Source organism: Salvelinus namaycush, chromosome 37, assembly GCF_016432855.1.
Source record: "Salvelinus namaycush isolate Seneca chromosome 37, SaNama_1.0, whole genome shotgun sequence".
Lineage (NCBI taxonomy): Eukaryota > Metazoa > Chordata > Actinopteri > Salmoniformes > Salmonidae > Salvelinus > Salvelinus namaycush.
Window position 1 is genome coordinate 28,286,667 of NC_052343.1, and position 21,915 is coordinate 28,308,581.

Genomic DNA, 21,915 nt, shown 5'->3' on the forward strand with positions numbered 1-21,915 from the left:
CTGTATATATCAATGATGTCGCTCTTGCTGTGGGTGATTCTTTGATCCACCTCTACGCAGACGACACCATTATGTATACATCTGGCCCTTCTTCGGACACTGTGCTAACAAACCTCCAATCGAGCTTCAACGCCATACAACACTCCTTCCGTGGCCTTCAACTGCTCTTAAATGCTAGTAAAATGAAATGCATGCTCTTCAACCGATCACTGCCCGCACCCGCCCGCCCGACTAGCATCACTGCTCTGGACGGTTCTGACTTAGAATATGTGGACAACTATAAATACCTAGGTGTCTGGCTAGACTGTAAACTCTCCTTCCAGACTCATATTAAGCATCTCCAATCCAAAGTTAAATCTAGAATCGACTTCCTATTTCGCAAAAGCCTCCTTCACTCATGCTGCCAAACATACCCTCGTAAAACTGACTATCCTACCGATCCTTGACTTCGGCGATGTCATTTACAAAATAGCCTCCAACACTCTACTCAGCAAATTGGATGCAGTCTATCACAGTGCCATCCGTTTTGTCACCAAAGCCCCATATACTACCCACCACTGCGAACTGTATGCTCTCGTTGGCTGGTCCTCGCTACATATTCGTCGCCAAACCCACTGGCTCCAGGTCATCTATAAGTCCTTGCAGGTAAAGCTCCGCCTTATCTCAGCACACTGGTCACCATAGCAACACCCACCCGTGACACGCGCTCCAGCAGGTATATTTCACTGGTCATCCCCAAAGCCAGCACCTCCTTTGGCGGCCTTTCCTTCCAGTTCTCTGCTGACAATGACGGAAACGAATTGCAAAATCACTGAAGTTGGAGACTTATATCGCCCTCACTAACTTTAAGCGTCAGCTGTCAGAGCAGCTTACCAATCGCTGCAGCTGTACACAGCCCATCTGTAAATAGCCCATCCAACCAACTACCTACCTCATCCCCATATTTGTTTTTTTTTCTGCTGTTTTGCACACCAGTATTTCTACTTGCACATCCTCATCTGCACATATATCACTCCAGTGTAAATTGCTCAATTGTAATTACTTTGCCACTATTGGCCTATTTATTGTCTTACCTCCTTACTTCATCTGCACAAACTATATACAGATTTTTCTATTGTGTTATTGACTGTATGTTTGTTTATGTGTAACTCTGTGTTGTTGTTTTTGTCACACTGCTTTGATTTATCTTGGCCAGGTCGCAGTTGTAAATGAGAACTTGTTCTCAACTGGCCTACCAGGTTAAATAAAGGTGAAACAAAATAAATAAATCAATAAAGGAGCAGGTGTTCTTAATTTTTTGTATCGTCAGTGTGTGTTCCTTGTATTTATTGCCATGTGCTTAAACACAATTATTAAATAAACCTGTAAACATTATGGATGTCTTATGTTTCTCATTTCATTCATATTGTTGGTAAAGTTGGTCAAAGACTGAATTACATGTTGTGGTTAAAATGCAATTTTATTTATCTTGATAAGTATTGAAAGTGGATGTTACAAACACTGAATTACATGACTCAATAAAAGCATTTCATTTTCTAGATGATGTGTTGAGTATGCATGTTAACGTGTCAGTGAACCAGTCACTGGGTGCAGCCATTCAACATGTACTCAGATACAAAGTCTTTAAATTTGTTGCATGTAGTCTTGTTATTTGTTCCTTTGCACTTTTTCTCATTAGGCACTTGTTCAATCCAGGTATTTGATTCCAAAAGGTATTGCATCCTAAAAGTCAAACAGAGAAATGGTGCCACATTTACCAGGGAAGTCCAATTCTCACAGAGTCAGACCGTAGTGGTAAAAACATCTTCAGTTGTCTTATGACATCACATCCAGAACTTACTGGCCAGTAGAGTCGGTGGTGGAGCCATCTTTGCCCATGATGAGGTATTTCTTCCCTGTCTCTAGCTGTCCTTTACACTGGAGCCTCTTGGCGAACACTCGCACTTTGCTCTCCTCCAGCTTCACATCTCCGGCTGGCAGAAAGAGGGCACAGAGTTACCATAGTTACCATGACCGTAGAAATAAGTACATGTACTATGTATGGTTACGTCTTCATGAACATTCTAGTTACAGACAGAGATCTCAAGTCAGGATTGGAATAATGGTATTATCACTTACTGGCTCGGAGTACCTGAGTCACATTAGTTGTGTAGAGTTCAAAGTTACTCTTCACAGACATACTGATGACTTGGACAATGAAACCTAAAACAACCAGATTTAAAACGAATTACTAGCTTCACCTTATTTGTCCCCTACTGTAACTGTTAAATGATTGACCTGTGTCACACTCATAGCTAAATTGTCTACTGACCGTAATCCACAGTGGGGGAATAGCAAGCATGTTCAAAACGATCTTTCTTCTCTAGCTTCAGTGGTCCAAATGTGTCCTTCTCTTTGTGGCAGGGCCCTAAAGAACCAATGGGATTTTCTTTAGTGTCATACAGACCCTAACCAATGAAACCAGAACCAATGGAATAGTCCCAAAATGGTAAAATCCCGCCTTTAAGGCCCTACAGGCAGGCTCAATCAAATTCTCCATACTATTAGAACCCAGGTCTGGTGCCATAACAGTGAGAGAATACTTGAATAGGGGAACTGAGAGAATGTTGGCGATAGTGATAGAAATAACAACTTACTCTCTGAACACTGGCACACATCCCCTGAACACAATGTTGAAACCATCTTGCTTCTTTTTGGTGCAGCATAGAAAGTAGTACACTTTCTGTCTGTGATTATGTATGTGTGTGTATGTGTGTGTGTGTGTGTGTGTGTGTGTGTGTGTGTGTGTGTGTGTGTGTGTGTGTGTGTGTGTGTGTGTGTGTGTGTGTGTGTGTGTGTGTGTGTGTGTGAGAGAGAGAGAGAGAAAGAGAGATAGAGGAGAAAGAGAGAGGAGGAAGGGAGGGATGGAGGGAGAGAGAGAGAGAGAGGAGGGAGAGAGGATAGAGAGAGAGAGAGAGAGAGCGAGAGAGAGAGGAGAGAGGGAGGTGTATGTTAGCAAAGACAGACAGACAGACCGGGAGGAAGAGAGAGACAGTGACAGATGGGGAGAGATAGTCAAATTATGCATTATTTTTTAGTGATGGCTAATATATTCAGAAGACTATTTGACAGATACAAAAAATCAATCAAGGTAAAAAAAAGTACAGAAAAGAAAGCCTTGCATACCTGGTTCATAGTAGTCATAGAATGTGGCCGGAGCAGGCTGCAGTAAACCTATAGTTACTGTCTGCACAGCCCTAAACGTTACACACTCCCTTTCCTCAATCTGGACACAGACAGAAAAAATTACTTTGGGCTTTTCGATTTCACACTGTTCCACCGAGTTGCTTGTGTATTCGTGTTTGTGTGAGTCTCACCTCATTAAAGTACAACAGCACTTTGCCATGTGAGACCTCGTAGTGAGAGATGTATTGTTCATCAGGGTTCTTTAGCTGTGGAGAGACAACAGTTTGAGAAAGAGGAAGAGAGGAAGGAAGGATCGAGGAATGAAAAGGGGGAAGGGAGAGAGGAAGGAATGATGGCGGGATGAAAAGGGGTAAAGGAGAGAGGAAGGAATGATGGAGGGATGAAAAGGGGGAAGGCAGAGAGGAAGGAATGATCGAGGGATGAAAAGGGGGAAGGCAGAGAGGAAGGAATGATCGAGGGATGAAAAGGGGGAAAGGAGAGAGGCAGGAATGATGGAGGGATGAAAAGGGGGAAAGGAGAGAGGCAGGAATGATGGAGGGACGAAAAGGGGGAAAGGAGAGAGGCAGGAATGATGGAGGGATGAAAAGGGGGAAAGGAGAGAGGAAGGAATGATGGAGGGATGAAAAGGGGGAAGGGAGAGAGGAAGATCAGGGGAGAGAGAGGAGGGGAGAGACTGACAAAACATTGATTACTAAAGAAAAGTAAAGGAGGGGGTTGGTAACGTGTTTATATAGACTCTATATGATGATGATGAAGACTCACCTTGTCCAGGTCGTCTGTCTGTGCCTCAAAGCCACTGAGCAGTGTGATGTCGGCTATGGACATTCCTGTGAGGTTCCTGGTCAGACTATGACTAAAGAATACAAGTTAGTTAGCTTACTGAAAAACCACTGCCCTATCGCCTAGGCAGTCACAAAATATTCATCCCAGTCACAAATCTGCTGTTATTTGTATATTCATGACAGAATCAGTTCCCTCTCTGTTTAACTGACCTCACACAGACCTCTCTGTTTAACTGACCTCACACAGACCTCTCTGTTTAAATTACCTCACACAGACCTCTCTGTTTAACTGACCTCACACAGATCTCTCTGTTTAATTTACCTCACACAGACCTCTCTGTTTAACTTACCTCACACAGACCTCTCTGTTTAACTGAGCTCACACAGACCTCTCTGTTTAACTGACCTCACACAGACCTCTCTGTTTAACTGACCTCACACAGACCTCTCTGTTTAACTGATCTCACACAGACCTCTCTGTTTAACTTACCTCACACAGACCTCTCTGTTTAACTGATCTCACACAGACCTCTCTGTTTAACTGACCTCACACAGACCTCTCTGTTTAACTGATCTCACACAGACCTCTCTGTTTAACTGACCTCACACAGACCTCTCTGTTTAACTGACCTCACACAGACCTCTCTGTTTAACTGACCTCACACAGACCTCTGTTTAACTGACCTCACACAGACCTCTCTGTTTAACTGACCTCACACAGACCCTCTGTTTAACTGATCTCACACAGACCTCTCTGTTTAACTGACCTCACACAGACCTCTCTGTTTAACTGACCTCACACAGACCTCTCTGTTTAACTTACCTCACACAGACCTCTCTGTTTAAATTACCTCACACAGACCTCTCTGTTTAACTGACCTCACACAGATCTCTCTGTTTAACTGATCTCACACAGACCTCTCTGTTTAACTGACCTCACACAGACCTCTCTGTTTAACTGATCTCACACAGACCTCTCTGTTTAACTGACCTCACACAGACCCTCTGTTTAACTGATCTCACACAGACCTCTCTGTTTAACTGACCTCACACAGACCTCTCTGTTTAACTTACCTCACACAGACTTCGTATTCAACATCGTTTTCAGAATTCCGGCTTTGCTGAGTATCTCTTCTGTGTCTGCTGCGAGCGTCAAACCACTCAATCGCTGATCGGGGGACATCCTCTTCCTCCCTTTTCTCTCCGTCTCCGTCTCCGTAGTCCCCCTCATAGTCGTTGTAGTCTTCAACAATCTGGGCTGATGAAACAAAGTGTTATCATAGTGTACTAGTGGAACTCAGTCACACACATCCTAACCTGTCGTAAAAGGAGCACTGAATCAGAGTAGTGCTGCTCACCAGTGTACTCTACTTTCCCCTCTACTTTGACTGTGATTGACAGAAGGTTGCAGTCGTCTGAGGTGTCCAGTAGATGGTAAGCCTTCGTAACCTGCCAGACAGATCAATATATTACACGGTTGAATGAACATCAAGAAATATGTTTTGATGATAAAGACGCTCACCTTCATCTTGGCTTTTCCCCGTCCCGTTAGCGCTACGTTAATGATAGCATTACCAATCAGTTTCTGGCGAAGTAGAGACAGAGAGAGAGTTATGTGTGTGTGTGTGCGTGCGTGCGTGCGTGCGTGCGTGCGTGCGTGCGTGCGTGCGTGCGTGCGTGCGTGCGTGTGTGTGTGTGTTGGAGTGGGTATACCTTCAGCTCCGTTTCTACTTTCTCCCCCTTGTTGTCCAATGACAGCTTCTGAATGTCGCTCTTCCCTGGAGTAGTGAACTCTACCGCCACTTCTGTGATGAGAGGTTGGGGCCTGTTCAGTGCATACTCAGAGAGAGCCTCCAAAGCCACTATAGTATCCTAAAGACATTAAGATGAATGCATAGACTGGATACAAATTGAAGGTAGACATTTAACATGTTATTTCTACCAAATGGTGTAGAATGTAAAATGTCCATCGACTCTCAATGAGTGGGACTATCACCCCTGGGTCACTGTATCAGTAGGATATCAGTGTTGTTGGACTGAATATGAAGGCGGAAAACTAGCAAAACATGCTAACTAGGAACAAGGAAACTACATCCACTAGGAGGAAATGAAGCAGCCACATCATGTTTTGGCATTGTTTGGCTCTCCATCAGTACAGTATATCTCACCTGTGTGGACTTGAAGTCTCCTCCATCAGTACAGTATATCTCACCTGTGTGGACTTGAAGTCTCCTCCATCAGTACAGTATATCTCACCTGTGTGGACTTGAAGTCTCCTCCATCAGTACAGTATATCTCACCTGTGAGGACTTGAAGTCTCCTCCATCAGTACAGTATATCTCACCTGTGTGGACTTGAAGTCTCCTCCATCAGTACAGTATATCTCACCTGTGTGGACTTGAAGTCTCCTCCATCAGTACAGTATATCTCACCTGTGAGGACTTGAAGCCTCCTCCATCAGTACAGTATATCTCACCTGTGTGGACTTGAAGTCTCCTCCATCAGTACAGTATATCTCACCTGTGTGGACTTGAAGTCTCCTCCATCAGTACAGTATATCTCACCTGTGTGGACTTGAAGTCTCCTCCATCAGTACAGTATATCTCACCTGTGAGGACTTGAAGTCTCCTCCATCAGTACAGTATATCTCACCTGTGTGGACTTGAAGTCTCCTCCATCAGTACAGTATATCTCACCTGTGTGGACTTGAAGTCTCCTCCATCAGTACAGTATATCTCACCTGTGTGGACTTGAAGTCTCCTCCATCAGTACAGTATATCTCACCTGTGTGGACTTGAAGTCTCCTCCATCAGTACAGTATATCTCACCTGTGTGGACTTGAAGTCTCCTCCATCAGTACAGTATATCTCACCTGTGAGGACTTGAAGTCTCCTCCATCAGTACAGTATATCTCACCTGTGTGGACTTGAAGTCTCCTCCATCAGTACAGTATATCTCACCTGTGAGGACTTGAAGTCTCCTCCATCAGTACAGTATATCTCACCTGTGTGGACTTGAAGTCTCCTCCATCAGTACAGTATATCTCACCTGTGTGGACTTGAAGTCTCCTCCATCAGTACAGTATATCTCACCTGTGAGGACTTGAAGCCTCCTCCATCAGTACAGTATATCTCACCTGTGAGGACTTGAAGTCTCCTCCATCAGTACAGTATATCTCACCTGTGTGGACTTGAAGTCTCCTCCATCAGTACAGTATATCTCACCTGTGAGGACTTGAAGTCTCCTCCATCAGTACAGTATATCTCACCTGTGTGGACTTGAAGTCTCCTCCATCAGTACAGTATATCTCACCTGTGTGGACTTGAAGTCTCCTCCATCAGTACAGTATATCTCACCTGTGTGGACTTGAAACCTCCTCCATAGTTCTCCTGTGAAGTCAGCCAGCAGGCTGCAGAGTCTGCCCACTCTGTGTCCTTATGAGCCACTGCAGTTAACAGGGCGTAGGCTGTAGTCTCTACTGTTATGGCCTCTGTTGTCGGTACATAATGTTTCTTTTCCTCATTCACCATGCCAGCGTTAGCATACCACCCATGGCAATGGTCTTTCCCTGTCAAGAGGAGTCAAAGAATATCAATGTCAGCAGCAATCCCCCATCAGCCCACACCATTCTGACCTATAACAGGAGTGTAATAGGACAATACCTTTAGTTGCCAGTCCTTTGAGTTTTTCCCAGGCAGGCTCAGCCTGTGTCCGGTCAGACAGACAGACTGACAGACAGTAGGCTGTTATGGCCACAGCGTAGGGCCTCTGTAGCCCCTCAACACGTGAGAGCAGGTAGTCGGTGGCTTTGGAGATAATGGCTTTCTACACAAACACAAACACAGAGCATTTAGCCGTTCTGGTTAAAAATAGAAGCATTTGATGTCTCTGTTTTTCTTCTTCTCCAGGATAGAGACGGCTGATTTAAACGGATGATTAAGTTGAAGTCGGTTAATTGGTAACACAAAAGTACACTATACTTAACACGTGTGAGTTAATAAGGAAATATGTCCACCTATCTTACCGTATCGCTACGCTCCTTGTTGTCTGTCAGGAAAGGGAGGGAGCGATTTAGAGCCACAGTTATGAAAGCAGTCATGGAGACATCTCCCTCTATCCCTCCAATGCCTCCCTAGAGAGAAAGAGACAACTCAACTAAACAGATAAAGAGAAAATACTCTGTTGAAATACAGGAGGGTTGCCAGTTCGAGTCCTGTGTCTGACTGAGTTGGCAAGGGTTGGGTTGCTGGAGGGTTGCTGGAATGAAATCCTAGATGCCTTTGCCTGCTGTTGTGCTTTTAAGCAAGCCACTTAACCCCCACACAACAACAGCTCCCCAGGCGTCCAGTGTGGAAGCCTCCCACACCTCTCCAAAACCTGTATATGTTATGTGTGTCTTTCGGAGGAGTTGGGTTAAAAGCGGAAGTCAAATTTCAGTTGGACCTTGTGTGAAACTGACCAATAAAGTGATCTTCATGTTAAAACTAGTGTTTTTAATAATCCTTTACCTGCATTTCCCTGTGTATGACTGGGTTAGGGTCCGAGAATGATCCATCCTCCTTCTGTTTAACCAGGAGGTATCTGACTGAATCAATGATATGCTGCTCAGACACACCCTGTGCCCATCTCCCCTTCTCTCCACCGCCTGCATTCTGACGTTCTGCCACCAGAGACATCACTTTCACAACAAGGCCCGTCAGCCTAGAGAGGAAGGGTAACAAACACCGTGATAGGATCGGCCAGCTCCAGTCCTGGAGAGTTGCAGTGTTTACAGGCTTTTATTCCAGACAGACAGAAAACTACAGTACCACAAAAACAAGCAATGTAAAGAGAGATGTACGGACCAGTAACTGGTTGGATGGTGCGTCCAAGCTCCATACGATCCATCACCCTTTTTAAACGTCAAAATTCTCATATAGCCTGACAGAGAGAGAGAGAGATATTGTATTTTGTGTTTCTTACTACAAATGAAAATAAAACATCTTCATTACAGTTCTCCCACACCTTGCTCTGTGAACTGGAGGGCCGTATCTCTGATGCCAGGGGTCAGCTCATACCAGCGCTGGCTAAGGTCCAGATAGCGGAGGGCCAGGGCTGTGGGGGCCATACGTTTCATAGTCTGCTCTGCACATCCATGAGGGGCATTGAGCAAGCTTTTAACCCCATCGGAAGAGAGCAGGGTTATGGAAGTGGACTTGCCAAACAGCTCCCCTGGGGAATGGACGAGATTGGATATTAATTAAACTGACAATACTGTTGTGAAGAGAAATGATTGGAGGGTAAAATGAGTCAGACCTTCCATCTTGACGAAGATATTGGTGCTGGAGCCAGGGACTGTGTTGTCTGGTAACTTTCCATTAATCATGAAAGATTGGCCACTCTTCCCTGACAACAGAGAATGAGAGAAGCTGGTTGGTGCTTTTTATGCCATAAACTATTATGTAAATAAAATGCTGTCATCATAGATATTCTGTTAGCAATCTCACCAATATTGCCACTCAGGTCAACAAAATGAGTTTCCTCCACTCTCTTCTCTATTCCCTCCGTCTACAATATGAGAAACTATTATATTACATACATGCAGTAACTTTACAGTAATGGATCTTCAGATCATTTTTTCTGTAGTAGTAACTTTTCCCGATATTTTTTGTATACTTACTCTAACATTCAGAATCTTTTCAATAGCATCACTGCCGTCCTCATTCTCTATGTCATAAAGGCGTATTTTGATGGGTATGGGGCCGGTTTCCATGGGTACTGCAGAGAAAGTGACGGCTTTGGAGGAGTGGGCCTCCACGGTGACGTTGACATAGGTTTTTATGGAACTGGAGCCTGGTGAACAGAGCTTGTCATTTCTCTCCATGTGGAGTGCAATCTGAGAAGGAGGGAGGTGGTCCATCAGCTGCATTTTATCTCTCTGTATATGCTTCTGAAGTGTAAAACTGTAGTACTACAGAAAGTGATTTAACTCAACCTGTACATCCTGGTCCCAATAGTTGTAGACAACAGGAACAATAGACATTTGCTCAAATCTTTTGACTGAGTACGGCAGCCTCAGAGAGACAAAAACCTTCTTAAACACACGGAACTCATGTGGTTCTGCCACACAGATGCCTGCAGGAAGGACACACACAGACAGGTCCATTACTCTCCAGAATGTCACCACACATTCCTCACTATCTAGGTACAGGAATATGAACCAATAGAGGAGGAGGATGTTACCATGAGAATCAGACAAGCTGACAGCCTGTATCTCCCAGGTGGTGATGGAATCAGGCAGAGCCACAGTATGACTAAGGGAGACAGAGAGAGAGACAAATTACAATAGTGTTTCAGACACATGGCGCCGATTTACTGTGTGTCTAAATGTCGATTTCTCACCTTCCTTTGCCGTTTATATCGACCACTGAGAATGCAAAGCTTGGGGGGAAACTTCTGCGTATTTGCTGATTGGTTGTGTCAAAGAAGTCTTCGATGTCTGTGGCACTCACAGCTGAGAGGAGAGAGTGCAGACTAAAGGTGTCACAATAATATAACCTTTTAAGATCCTATTCTCATCCAATCCTTTTAAGTTATAACAAGTCAGATATTTTGTTTCAAAATTCCCATGTCTGTCTAAAGAATAGTGTCTGTTATCATTTTGTTACCATGTTATACATGTTAGAATGGTAATATCCCCAACAATCAAGTCATCCTCACTCCTGCCATGTCCTCTCTGGGCGTCGTCTCGTTTCTTCTTCTCCCTCAACTTCTCTCCCTCTATGCAGCAGTCCAGGAAGGCCTTGACACAGACATGGTCCTTATTGGCTCGTGCCACTCTCTCGGCTCGCTGCTGACACGTCCTCAGCATGGGGATCAGGGACAAGCCATGAGAACAACACTCCTGCAGCTTGGCGTCTGAGTAACTGGATTCTGGGAGTTGGAGATGGTGACGTAGTGACAAAAGGTCAAGTGACAAAAGGTTTTAGTTCGTACCTGCCAGGACTGATGAACTGTCTCTCCCACCACCTCAGCCAGCAGTTAGTGACAGTCAGAGTAAAGTAACGTTGTAATACTTATGGACACCATCTGCTCCTGGAGGTCCAGGGAACGCCTCTGTCGTCTGAAGCCTGACTCACAGTTAAACCCTAAGACAAACACACATACGGTAGGGTGAAGACCATCAAATCAAAACATCAACATAGAACATCAACATATTGTGGGAACATGTAGGTTTTCAGCAACTATGATGTCATTAATGCTTTGTTGAAATGTACGTCTGAGTTGGTGTTTTTTTAAATTGTATTCGTTTTTTTTTCTTTATGTTGAAGGTTGGGCATTAAGTCCCAGCCAATGTCATGTCTAGTTTAGTGGATCCATGTCTGTGAAATGTTAAGTTGTCTACCTCCTAAAGGGGTTTTAACCCTATACCAGAGAACATCATTCAGAAACTACGGCCCAAAGAAGAAGTCGTGTAGACACTAGACAGCTGTTTTGTTTAATCACACTACGCTCCTCATACCCTTCCTCATCTTAGATAGCACATGAGAGTTGGAGATGAATGACAAGCCAGCGTCGTTCAACACAGAGGCTGTATCTGAGCCGCCACCGTATGAGCACCCAAGGTCATAGGACTGCATCGACGAGAATACCTGTGAACGGCACACAAAATATTCACACTATTAGTCAACAAGACTTTATTGCATAGAATATATTTATACCTGTACATTATAAGGAGTGAGTTTTAGAGGAAATAATGTGGAGGAGACAGTATGTATTATTATTCTTTAGTAAATAGTAGCTTGTATATGTGTATATACAGTACCAGTCAAAAGTTTGGACACACCTACTCATTCAAGGGTTTTTCTTTTCTATATTTCATATTTTATATTCTTCAAAGTAGCCACCCTTTGACTTGATGACAGCTTTGCACACTCTTGGCATTCTCTCAACCAGATTCATGAGGTAATCACCTGGAATGTATTTCAATTAACAGGTGTGCCTTGTTAAAAGTTAATTTCTGGAATTTATTTCCTTCTTAATGCGTTTGAGCCAATTAGTTGTGTTGTGACAAGGTAGGGGTGGTATACAGAAGATAGCCCTATTTGGTAAAAGACCAAGTCCATATTATGGCAAGAATAGTTCAAATAAACCAAGAGAAACGACAGTCCATCATTACTTTAAGACATGAAGGTCAGTCAATGTGGAAGATTTCAAGAACTTTGAAAGCTTCTTCAAGTGCAGTCGCAAAAATCATCAAGTGCTATGATGAAACTGGCTCTTATGAGGACCGCCACAGGAAAGGAAGACCCAGAGTTACCTCTGCTGCAGAGGATAAGTAGATCAGAGTTACCTCTGCTGCAGAGGATAAGTAGATCAGAGTTACCTCTGCTGCAGAGGATAAGTAGATCAGAGTTACCGCTGCTGCAGAGGATAAGTTCATTAGAGTTACCGCTGCTGCAGAGGATAAGTAGATCAGAGTTACCTCTGCTGCAGAGGATAAGTAGATCAGAGTTACCTCTGCTGTAGAGGATAAGTAGATCAGAGTTACCTCTGCTGCAGAGGATAAGTAGATCAGAGTTACCTCTGCTGCAGAGGATAAGTAGATCAGAGTTACCTCTGCTGCAGAGGATAAGTAGATCAGAGTTACCGCTGCTGCAGAGGATAAGTAGATCAGAGTTACCTCTGCTGCAGAGGATAAGTAGATCAGAGTTACCTCTGCTGCAGAGGATAAGTAGATTAGAGTTACCTCTGCTGCAGAGGATAAGTAGATCAGAGTTACCTCTGCTGTAGAGGATAAGTAGATCAGAGTTACCTCTGCTGCAGAGGATAAGTAGATCAGAGTTACCTCTGCTGCAGAGGATAAGTAGATCAGAGTTACCTCTGCTGTAGAGGATAAGTAGATCAGAGTTACCTCTGCTGCAGAGGATAAGTAGATCAGAGTTACCTCTGCTGTAGAGGATAAGTAGATCAGAGTTACCTCTGCTGTAGAGGATAAGTAGATCAGAGTTACCGCTGCTGCAGAGGATAAGTAGATCAGAGTTACCTCTGCTGCAGAGGATAAGTAGATCAGAGTTACCTCTGCTGCAGAGGATAAGTAGATCAGAGTTACCTCTGCTGTAGAGGATAAGTAGATCAGAGTTACCTCTGCTGCAGAGGATAAGTAGATCAGAGTTACCTCTGCTGTAGAGGATAAGTAGATCAGAGTTACCTCTGCTGTAGAGGATAAGTAGATCAGAGTTACCTCTGCTGCAGAGGATAAGTAGATCAGAGTTACCTCTGCTGTAGAGGATAAGTAGATCAGAGTTACCTCTGCTGTAGAGGATAAGTAGATCAGAGTTACCTCTGCTGTAGAGGATAAGTAGATCAGAGTTACCTCTGCTGTAGAGGATAAGTAGATCAGAGTTACCTCTGCTGCAGAGGATAAGTAGATCAGAGTTACCTCTGCTGCAGAGGATAAGTAGATCAGAGTTACCTCTGCTGCAGAGGATAAGTAGATCAGAGTTACCTCTGCTGCAGAGGATAAGTAGATCAGAGTTACCTCTGCTGCAGAGGATAAGTAGATCAGAGTTACCTCTGCTGTAGAGGATAAGTAGATCAGAGTTACCTCTGCTGTAGAGGATAAGTAGATCAGAGTTACCTCTGCTGCAGAGGATAAGTAGATCAGAGTTACCTCTGCTGTAGAGGATAAGTAGATCAGAGTTACCTCTGCTGCAGAGGATAAGTAGATCAGAGTTACCTCTGCTGCAGAGGATAAGTAGATCAGAGTTACCTCTGCTGTAGAGGATAAGTAGATCAGAGTTACCTCTGCTGTAGAGGATAAGTAGATCTTACCTCTGCTGCAGAGGATAAGTTCATTAGAGTTAACTGCACCTCAGATTGCAGCTCAAATAAATGCTTCACAGAGTTCAAGTAAGAGACACATCTCAACATCAACTGTTCAGAGGGGACTGCGTGAATCAGACCTTCATCGTCGAATTGCTGCAAAGAAACTACTAATAAAGGACACCAATAATAAGAAGAGACTTGCTTGGGGCAAGAAACACGAGCAATGGACATTAGACCGGATGGAAATCTGTCCAAATTTGAGATTTTTGGTTTCAACCGCCGTGTTTTTGTGAGACGCAGAATAGGTGAACGGATGATCTCCGCAAGTGTGGTTCCCACCTTGAAGCATGGAGGAGGTGTGATGGGGTGGGGGTGCTTTGCTGGTGACACTGTTGGTGATTTATTTAGAATTCAAGACACACTTAACCAGCATGGCTACCACAGCATTCTTCAAAGATACGCCATCCCATCTGGTTTGCGCTTAGTGGGACTATCATTTGTTTTTCAACAGGACAATGACCCAAAACACACCTCCAGGCGGTGTAATTGCTATTTATGATGGAGAGCATCAGGTGACCTGGCCTCCACAATCACCCGACCTCAACCCAATTGAGATGGTTTGGGATGAGTTAGACCGCAGAGTGAAGGAAAAGCAGCCAACAAGTGCCCAGTATATGTGGGAACTCCTTCAAGACTGTTGGAAAAGCATTCCTCATGAAGCTGGTTGAGAGAATGCTAAGAGTGTGTAAAGCTGTCATCAAGGCAAAGGGTGGCTACTTTGAAGAATCTAAAATATAAAATATATTTAGATTTGTTTAACACTTTTTTGGTTACTACATGATTCCATATGTGTTTTTTCATAGTTTTGATGTCTTCACATTTATTCTATAATTTGAAAAAAGTAAAAATAAAGAACACCCTTGAATGAGTAGGTGTTCTAAAACTTTTGACTGGTACTGTATATTCACAAAAAAATATATTGGGGGATTAGAAATGATGCAGACAATTACATTGATGGAAGCTACAATCTTTCTGCAATATTAAAGCTGATCTACACCCCCCCCCCCCATAAAAAAGAATAATAATAAAATAATAGTAGCTTGCCTGTTTGGGGGTGAGTTTGTTGTGGGCATTGAGAGCATAGATAGCCTTGTCCACAGCCAGCAAGGCAACTTTGGCCTTCTGACCATTTAAGTCTATCTCCAGCTTTGCCGTGTTTCCTGGTAGATATTCATCTTTTGACTTTACCTAGAGCATATAAATATACATAGGAAAAGATTAGGATGATAACACCAAATACGTATCATTAGTAAATGACTCTGAACTGAATTGTAACTTATTAACATTCAGCACAGATTCAACCCTTTATTTCTCTTTCTTTGTTTTGTGTTTCTAACAGGCTTTGGCCATATTGCTGTCTGATTCTCCAGAACTCTCTCTGTCAAAGCTGATGCTTATCTACTCCAGTCACTGTTTACTCACCTTCACTGTCCCCTCACAAACATCATTGACGTCTACCCACACAGAGTCAGTAATGATGTCACCTTTCTGATCATAGTAGTAGCCAATCAGACGGAAGGAGGGGGTCATATCAGACGTGATTGGAAGCTGAATCTTTGTTAAGTCCCCTGATTTGACAGAACCCTGTTTTGTTAGCACTCCACGGCTGAAAACCTGACGATTAAAAACAGAAAAGTCATTGTTTTTCCTCTCAGTTATAGAACTTTTCCACCATGTCCTGTTCCTTATGATTTCAATTCAATTCAATTCAAGGGGCTTTATTGGCATGGGAAACATATGTTAACATTGCCAAAGCAAGTGAAGTAGATAATATACAAAAGTGAAATAAACAATAAAAATGAACAGTAAACATTACACTCACAGAAGTTCCAAAAGAATAAAGACATTACACATGTCATATTATGTATATATACAGTGTTGTAACGATGTACAAATGGTTAAAGTACATTAAGGGAAAATAAATAAGCATAAATATGGGTTGTATTTACAATGGTGTTTGTTCTTCACTGGTTGCCCTTTTCTTGTGGCAACAGGTCACAAAGTTTGCTGCTGTGATGGCACACTGTGGTATTTCACCCAGTAGTTATGGGATGATGGCACACTGTGGTATTTCACCCAGTAGATATGGGAGTTTATCAAAATCGGGTTGGTTTTCAAATTTTGGGGGGATCTGTGTAATCTGAGGGAAATATGTGTCTCTAATATGGTCATACATTGGGCATATATCTCTCACCATGTAGTAAATAAACCCATCCTCTGGTGGCCCATTGAAGACTTTGAATACAACGGAAAGGGATTGACCCGGCGTCAGAATCTTCTGGCTCACGCTCACGCTCAGATAGGTGTTCCCAGGAGACGATGCACGTTTGACGTCTTTGGTTATTTTCTGGTCATCTACAGTCACCTGATGGAAACAGAGAGGGGAAAACATGGGATAAAAGAAGAGAGAATCAATCCAAAGTCTTTAGTTTCATATGATTTCTTCAGTGTTTTGTTCACAGCCTATTGCTGTATTGCTTGAAGCTACTCCTAGAAGCTACAGTTTTATTTTGACTATTTTGTTATACTTACCTCCACAGTAATGTCACGATCAAGATTGGGAAGGTTAAAATCGTGCCACACTGCGCCCTGCTGGTTAGTCTTTACAGTTTGGTCTCCATCCTGGAGTTCTGGCAGATGCATTCTCACTGGCTCTCCAACAGCTGGGGAACCATTTGGGAGACGGACCACCACCTAACAGATCACCGGACAAAACAATATACAGTTTATCATTTCACAGATAGACATTGTTCAGTCTAACGTATCTCTGTCATCCAAATTGAGGCTTACCACTACACTGAGGGGAACTCCAGGGATGTAGTGAGAGCGGGTACGGGACAGGTCTACAGTGTAACGCTGGGAAACAACAGGAAGAGACACCTCTGCTTCCTGTAGCTCACCACCTGGTGAAGGGATAAAGACAGTACAGTACCAACATGGTTTAGTTGTCTTGTACCTACTGTATGACTGTACCACATTTCAAAAGTCTCTTTTTGTTCAAACTAAGAACAACAACTGATGCCTTACTGATGATGTCAGTGACAGACACTGCCACGTAAAGCTGTGCTTTGCTCTGGACCACGTCTGAGAGGGTGGTGTTGAGGTTGGATTTGAGTTGCTCGATGAGCTTGGATTCCTGGAGAACCGCTGACCCCTCTCCAGCTTGTATCTGAGAGAAAAAGGCAAGCGACAGGTTTTAGGTCAAACCATAACTCAAGCTTTGCTTAAACCAAAATGTTGTAACTTTATGTAGAAATAGGTTGGCCACCACTTCAGTTGTCCTTCAGAGCTCCCAGAGCTTTAGTCTTTGTGAGTCTTCTTCTCTGATTAAAGAGTACAGATATTTTGATTGAAATATGCCACATTTATCCTCTCACCGATCCAGTCAGCTCCAATCCTCTGATGAAGACAATCTTCTCCTTTTCACCATCCGGCCCCTGTGTTTTCTCCTTCACTCCAAACCGGCAGTGGAAAGCTCCCTTTATACTCTCACCATAGGAGTACCTGAGGGGGAAATACAGTGAAGTCAGACCAACTGATAACAATTACAGAGTTCTATAACATATTCATAGATTTGATAAACATTTAGAGGACTTGTACTTGGGTGAATGTCTCAATGAGAACCACATAGCCCGAACTAAAGTTACATTTGCGTGCTCAGTCCCCTCCTGTACTCCCTGTTCACTCATGACTGCACGGCCAGGCACGACTCCAACACCATCATTAAGTTGGCTGATGACACAACAGTGGTAGGCCTGATCACCGACAACGACGAGACAGCCTATAGGGCGGAGGTCAGAGACCTGACCGTGTGGTGCAAGGACAACAACCTTTCCCTCAACGTGATCAAGACAAAGGAGATTATTGTGGACTACAGGAAAAGGAGGACCGAGCATGTCCCCATTCTCATCGACGGAGCTGTAGTGGAGCAGGTTGAGAGCTTCAAGTTCCTTGGCGTCCAAATCACCAACAAACTAACATGGTCCAAGCACACCAAGACAGTCGTGAAGAGGGCACAACAAAACCTAATCACCCTCAGGAGAATGAAAAGATTTGGCATGGGTCCTCAGATCCTCAAAATGTTTTACAGCTGCACCATCGAGAGCATCCTGACGGGTTACATCACTGCATGGTATGGCAACTGCTCAGCCTCCGACCGCAGGGCACTACAGAGGGTAGTGCGTACGGCCCAGTACATCACCAGGGCCAAGCTTCTTGCCATCCAGGACCTCTATACCAGGCGGTGTCAGAGGAAGGCCCTAAAAATTGTCAAAGACTCCAGCCTCCCTTGTCATAGACTGTTCTCTCTGCTACCGCATGGCAAGCGGTACCGGAGCACGAAGTCTAGGTCCAAAAGGCTTCTAAACAGCTTCTACCCCCAAGCCATAAGACTCCTGAACATTTAATCAAATGGCTACCCTGAATGGCTACCCAGACCCCCCCCCCGTTCCTTCTACGCTGCTCCTACTCTCTGTTATTATCTATGCATAGTCACTTTAATAACTCTACCTACATGTACATATTACCTCAATTACCTTGACACCGGTGCCCCCACACATTCACTCTGTACCTTTACCCCCTGTATATAGCACCGGATTGTTATTTACTGCTGCTCTTTAATGATTTGTTATTCTTACTTATATCTAACTTTTTGGGGGAGTGTTTTCTTAAAACTGCATTGTTGGTTAAGGGCTTGTAAGTAAGCATTTCACTGTAAGGTCTACACATGTTGTATTCGGCGCAAGTGACAAATACAATTTGATTTGATTTGACATGTTATTTTCAGCACTTTGTCAGGAGCGAGATGTTGTAGTGGGGAAACAGTTGATATCAGGATTAAATCTTACTTGGCTAAAATTGTGAAGGTGACCTGTTCAGTGTTCAATAGAAAGTAGCTTTGCTCAGGTATGACGGTCACCTCAAAGCTCGGCAGCACTGAAACAAAAAAACATGTTCAGAAGAGCATAACATTTCTTATCCTTCCTCCATGTGTAAGAAAATCTATAAATAATAGCATGAATACAATTTAAGTAAAATATTTTAAGAAAGATTGGCTTTAAACTTGAAATATTCAAATGGTAAATAGAGAGTAAGTTGAGCAAAGGAGATAAAAAAAGAAAATATGAACCAAATTTCTTGACTTGAAATTCTCGAGTAACAGCATTATTTTCATCTCCTTGGTAATGAGCCACGATCCTCCACACACCCATTCTAAAATCAAAACACACCAGCTATGATATTAGCTTGTCTTATTATCATGTAGTGTTTAAGTAAATCATGTAATCAATTGATCAAAGAAGGATAGTTGCACAACATCAGTCAATTAATAGATGCTAACATTGAATAATTGTGAAATTTCTATAGCACATAATATATGATTGTACTCTGAGACATCAGGGATATTAAAAGGGATATCTGTGAATATTCCATCCGTAGCTCTCTTAAGAGTCTTCATTATCCGGTTGCCCGCAGCATTCTACCAAGGAGATACAAATCAGTTACTATACAAATCAGTTACTATACAAATCAGTTACTATACAAATCAGTTACTATACAAATCAGTTACTATACAAATCAGTTACTATTTCACAACTCTTTCAAACATCAAAGATCTCCACCACAATGATAAACATTTCAACACTTCATGAAATGAAATGTAACAACGGAATGTGGTCAGAAATTAAAAGTTTGTACTCACAAAAATAGAGATGTGAAAAACGTCATCATGGGGCTTCATTGAGTGGTTGAGGGTAAATATCCTGTATTTCACTGGTAAAAAAAAATCCTAATATAATATCTTAATTGTAAACCTTTGACCAATATTAAAGTTGTACTTGGGGATTTTGGCAGTGAGGCCCTTTATCTACTTCCCCAGAGTCAGATGTCTGTAGGTGTCTTAGCAGATACGCTAGTTAGCATTGGCTCGTGAAACTACCTCTAACTTCCTTCATACTGGACACAGACACATAAAAATGATATCCACAAATTCATCTGACTCTGGGGGGAAGTAGATAAAGGGCCTCACTGCCAAAATCACAAGTATCCATTTAAGAATGGGGTTCTATTTCATGTAGACTGTAGATGTACCTTGCTGTGTAGGGTTGTAGATAGGCTGGTCAGTCTGAATGAAGATATAGCCTCTGTGTTGGGAGACTAGGACCCTCACCATCTTTCTGTCTTTGACCCCATCCATCTCAGCCACCAGCATAAGATAGGGAAAATCCACAAAGATGGGCAGCTTGTCCCTTTCTACCTGCAAGGTGGGAAAAACATTGAAATGAAACCAATAAGACCTAGTGTATCTCCTATTTCTTGTTTGTGATGAAGTCTGTATGGTCATTCATTTTACCTAGGCAAGTCTCACTAAGTCATACCTCTAGTTCCACAGTTTGGATCTGTCCCTCCTCAGTACACAGAGTGCTGCTCTTTTGAGACATCAGATTTGCAGTTTCCTCATGCTCCAGGTAGAGGGTAACACGTTTATTCAGGAGGGCTTTACCCAGCTGGACATAAACACGCTCCTTCACCCCCACATGGAACACATTGGGAGCTGAGATAAAGAACCTGAGCCAAGAGAAGGTAGCATTTAGAATACTGTATCTACCACCCAATACTTTTAACAGTCTAGAATGTAAAGTATCACTTTAAGGTCAGAGACAAAAACCTAAAGATGTTTTATGTTTGTCGAACACCAGTATATCAAAATGCTAAATGTGCAAGTCATTCAGAGGCATTGAAGTACTCAGATAAATCTGAGTTGAAACAATAGATTAGAATATAACTGGAATATAGACATCTCGCACTGTAAAACATATTGTGCTAGTTCCACTTTAAAAAATGTAGGCAACTATTTCCATCAGCTTTTGGAGGATTTCCAACATGAGGTATTTTTAGGTATAATATACTTACATTTTAGTGTTTCACAAACACTCATATATTAAGTCCAGCATTAAAAAAAATGGCTAAGAGACAACTTAATTTGATCTACTTAATCTTTCTGTTTAGTTACTTTCATTGATGGTGTTAAACAGTGTTAGTGTTAAACATGGCTTTATGTATTTCATCGCTTGGCATCTTTATCCACTGTAACAGGAGTTATTGAGAGCAGAGCTTATTCCACGAGCACTAACTGGAGGTAAAGTTGCAAGCGTTGTAGATTTATGTATTTGCCTCAGTCAAGACTGGCGCTCATGATCTTACTAATACTGAGAATGGGTGGTCACATCATTGAACGTCACTTTGCCCTACGGTTTGGATATCCGTTCATCGTGATCCATTACACCTCATAGCAGAACAAACTGTTTGATACTAATGTAGAAATGGGATTTTTTCATTCTTCAAATGTGCATACAACATTGTGTAAAAGTATCGTAAAGTTTTTTTTAAAAAGAGCCACATGGCAAGTTGTTGGAAGAACTTAAAATTCTTTAGTTGAAAGGAAATATTATGATAATTGAGTAAGTAAACACAATTTTCCTGGTAGTTGTTTTTACACACAAACAGTCGTTAAGATTCTGCATTTATCTTGTGCTGAATTCATCATTTTTTGGGGGGTCGGGGTTGATTGAACAAGTCATTACAAGTCAATTATATTCAAGTAAAGATGACAACTACATTTGTTTATATCAAAATAATTATATTTTCAAGTATAATTTACTAACCACCTGAATCATTTTTTTACAGTGCATGTGACCATGCTAAAATATAAGTAGGTAAAAGTTAGAGTTAAAGCTACACGCACATACAGGACTCAGGAATGCACTGATATTGCATAATGAAATGTTTCATGAAGATATTGTTGAAACATTTACCTGTCCTGTCCATGTACAGACTCAGCAGCCAAAATGAAGAGCACCATAAGACAGACGGGAGAGCCCATGGTTCCTGTTCACTGTCTTTCCTCCTGCTCTGTCCACAGACCCGATCTTCACAGTTTTATTCACTCAGCTTATATAGATCTCTCCCTTTTCTCTCTTTCTCAATCCTCATGTCAATCTCTTATGCCCCTCCCTTCCCCTCTCCCTCTGAGACAAAAGTTATGTCACTTGTAGTCACTGCCTGATTGAGGCAGGATGCCACT

The 21,915-nt window shown here is 42.7% G+C and overlaps 1 protein-coding gene across 2 annotated transcripts; it reads right to left on the reverse strand.

The window, feature by feature from the left end:
- Positions 1-1,440: 1,440 nt before the first annotated feature.
- On the reverse strand, positions 1,441-21,777 carry c4b (complement 4B (Chido blood group)). Of its 2 annotated transcripts, XM_038977285.1 has the most exons (41): positions 21,647-21,777; positions 20,210-20,399; positions 19,923-20,088; positions 19,534-19,604; positions 19,220-19,311; positions 18,964-19,046; positions 18,683-18,770; positions 17,213-17,339; positions 16,863-17,004; positions 16,626-16,738; positions 16,368-16,529; positions 16,030-16,200; positions 15,258-15,449; positions 14,880-15,023; positions 11,470-11,599; positions 11,024-11,095; positions 10,668-10,880; positions 10,350-10,461; positions 10,191-10,261; positions 9,943-10,082; positions 9,628-9,843; positions 9,455-9,515; positions 9,264-9,353; positions 8,973-9,179; positions 8,813-8,888; positions 8,477-8,669; positions 7,993-8,100; positions 7,631-7,793; positions 7,325-7,536; positions 5,682-5,840; positions 5,491-5,553; positions 5,327-5,417; positions 5,043-5,226; positions 3,949-4,039; positions 3,357-3,431; positions 3,166-3,265; positions 2,637-2,726; positions 2,312-2,407; positions 2,119-2,202; positions 1,841-1,973; positions 1,441-1,722 (listed from the first exon to the last, which is right to left on the reverse strand). In XM_038977285.1, the coding sequence occupies exons 1-41, from the start codon at positions 21,712-21,714 to the stop codon at positions 1,581-1,583; spliced, it is 5,181 nt and encodes a 1,726-aa protein (XP_038833213.1). In that variant the 5' UTR covers positions 21,715-21,777; the 3' UTR covers positions 1,441-1,580. The 2 variants fall into 2 exon arrangements, with proteins under 2 accessions (XP_038833213.1, XP_038833214.1); XM_038977286.1 differs by lacking the exon at positions 2,637-2,726.
- Positions 21,778-21,915: the final 138 nt, after the last annotated feature.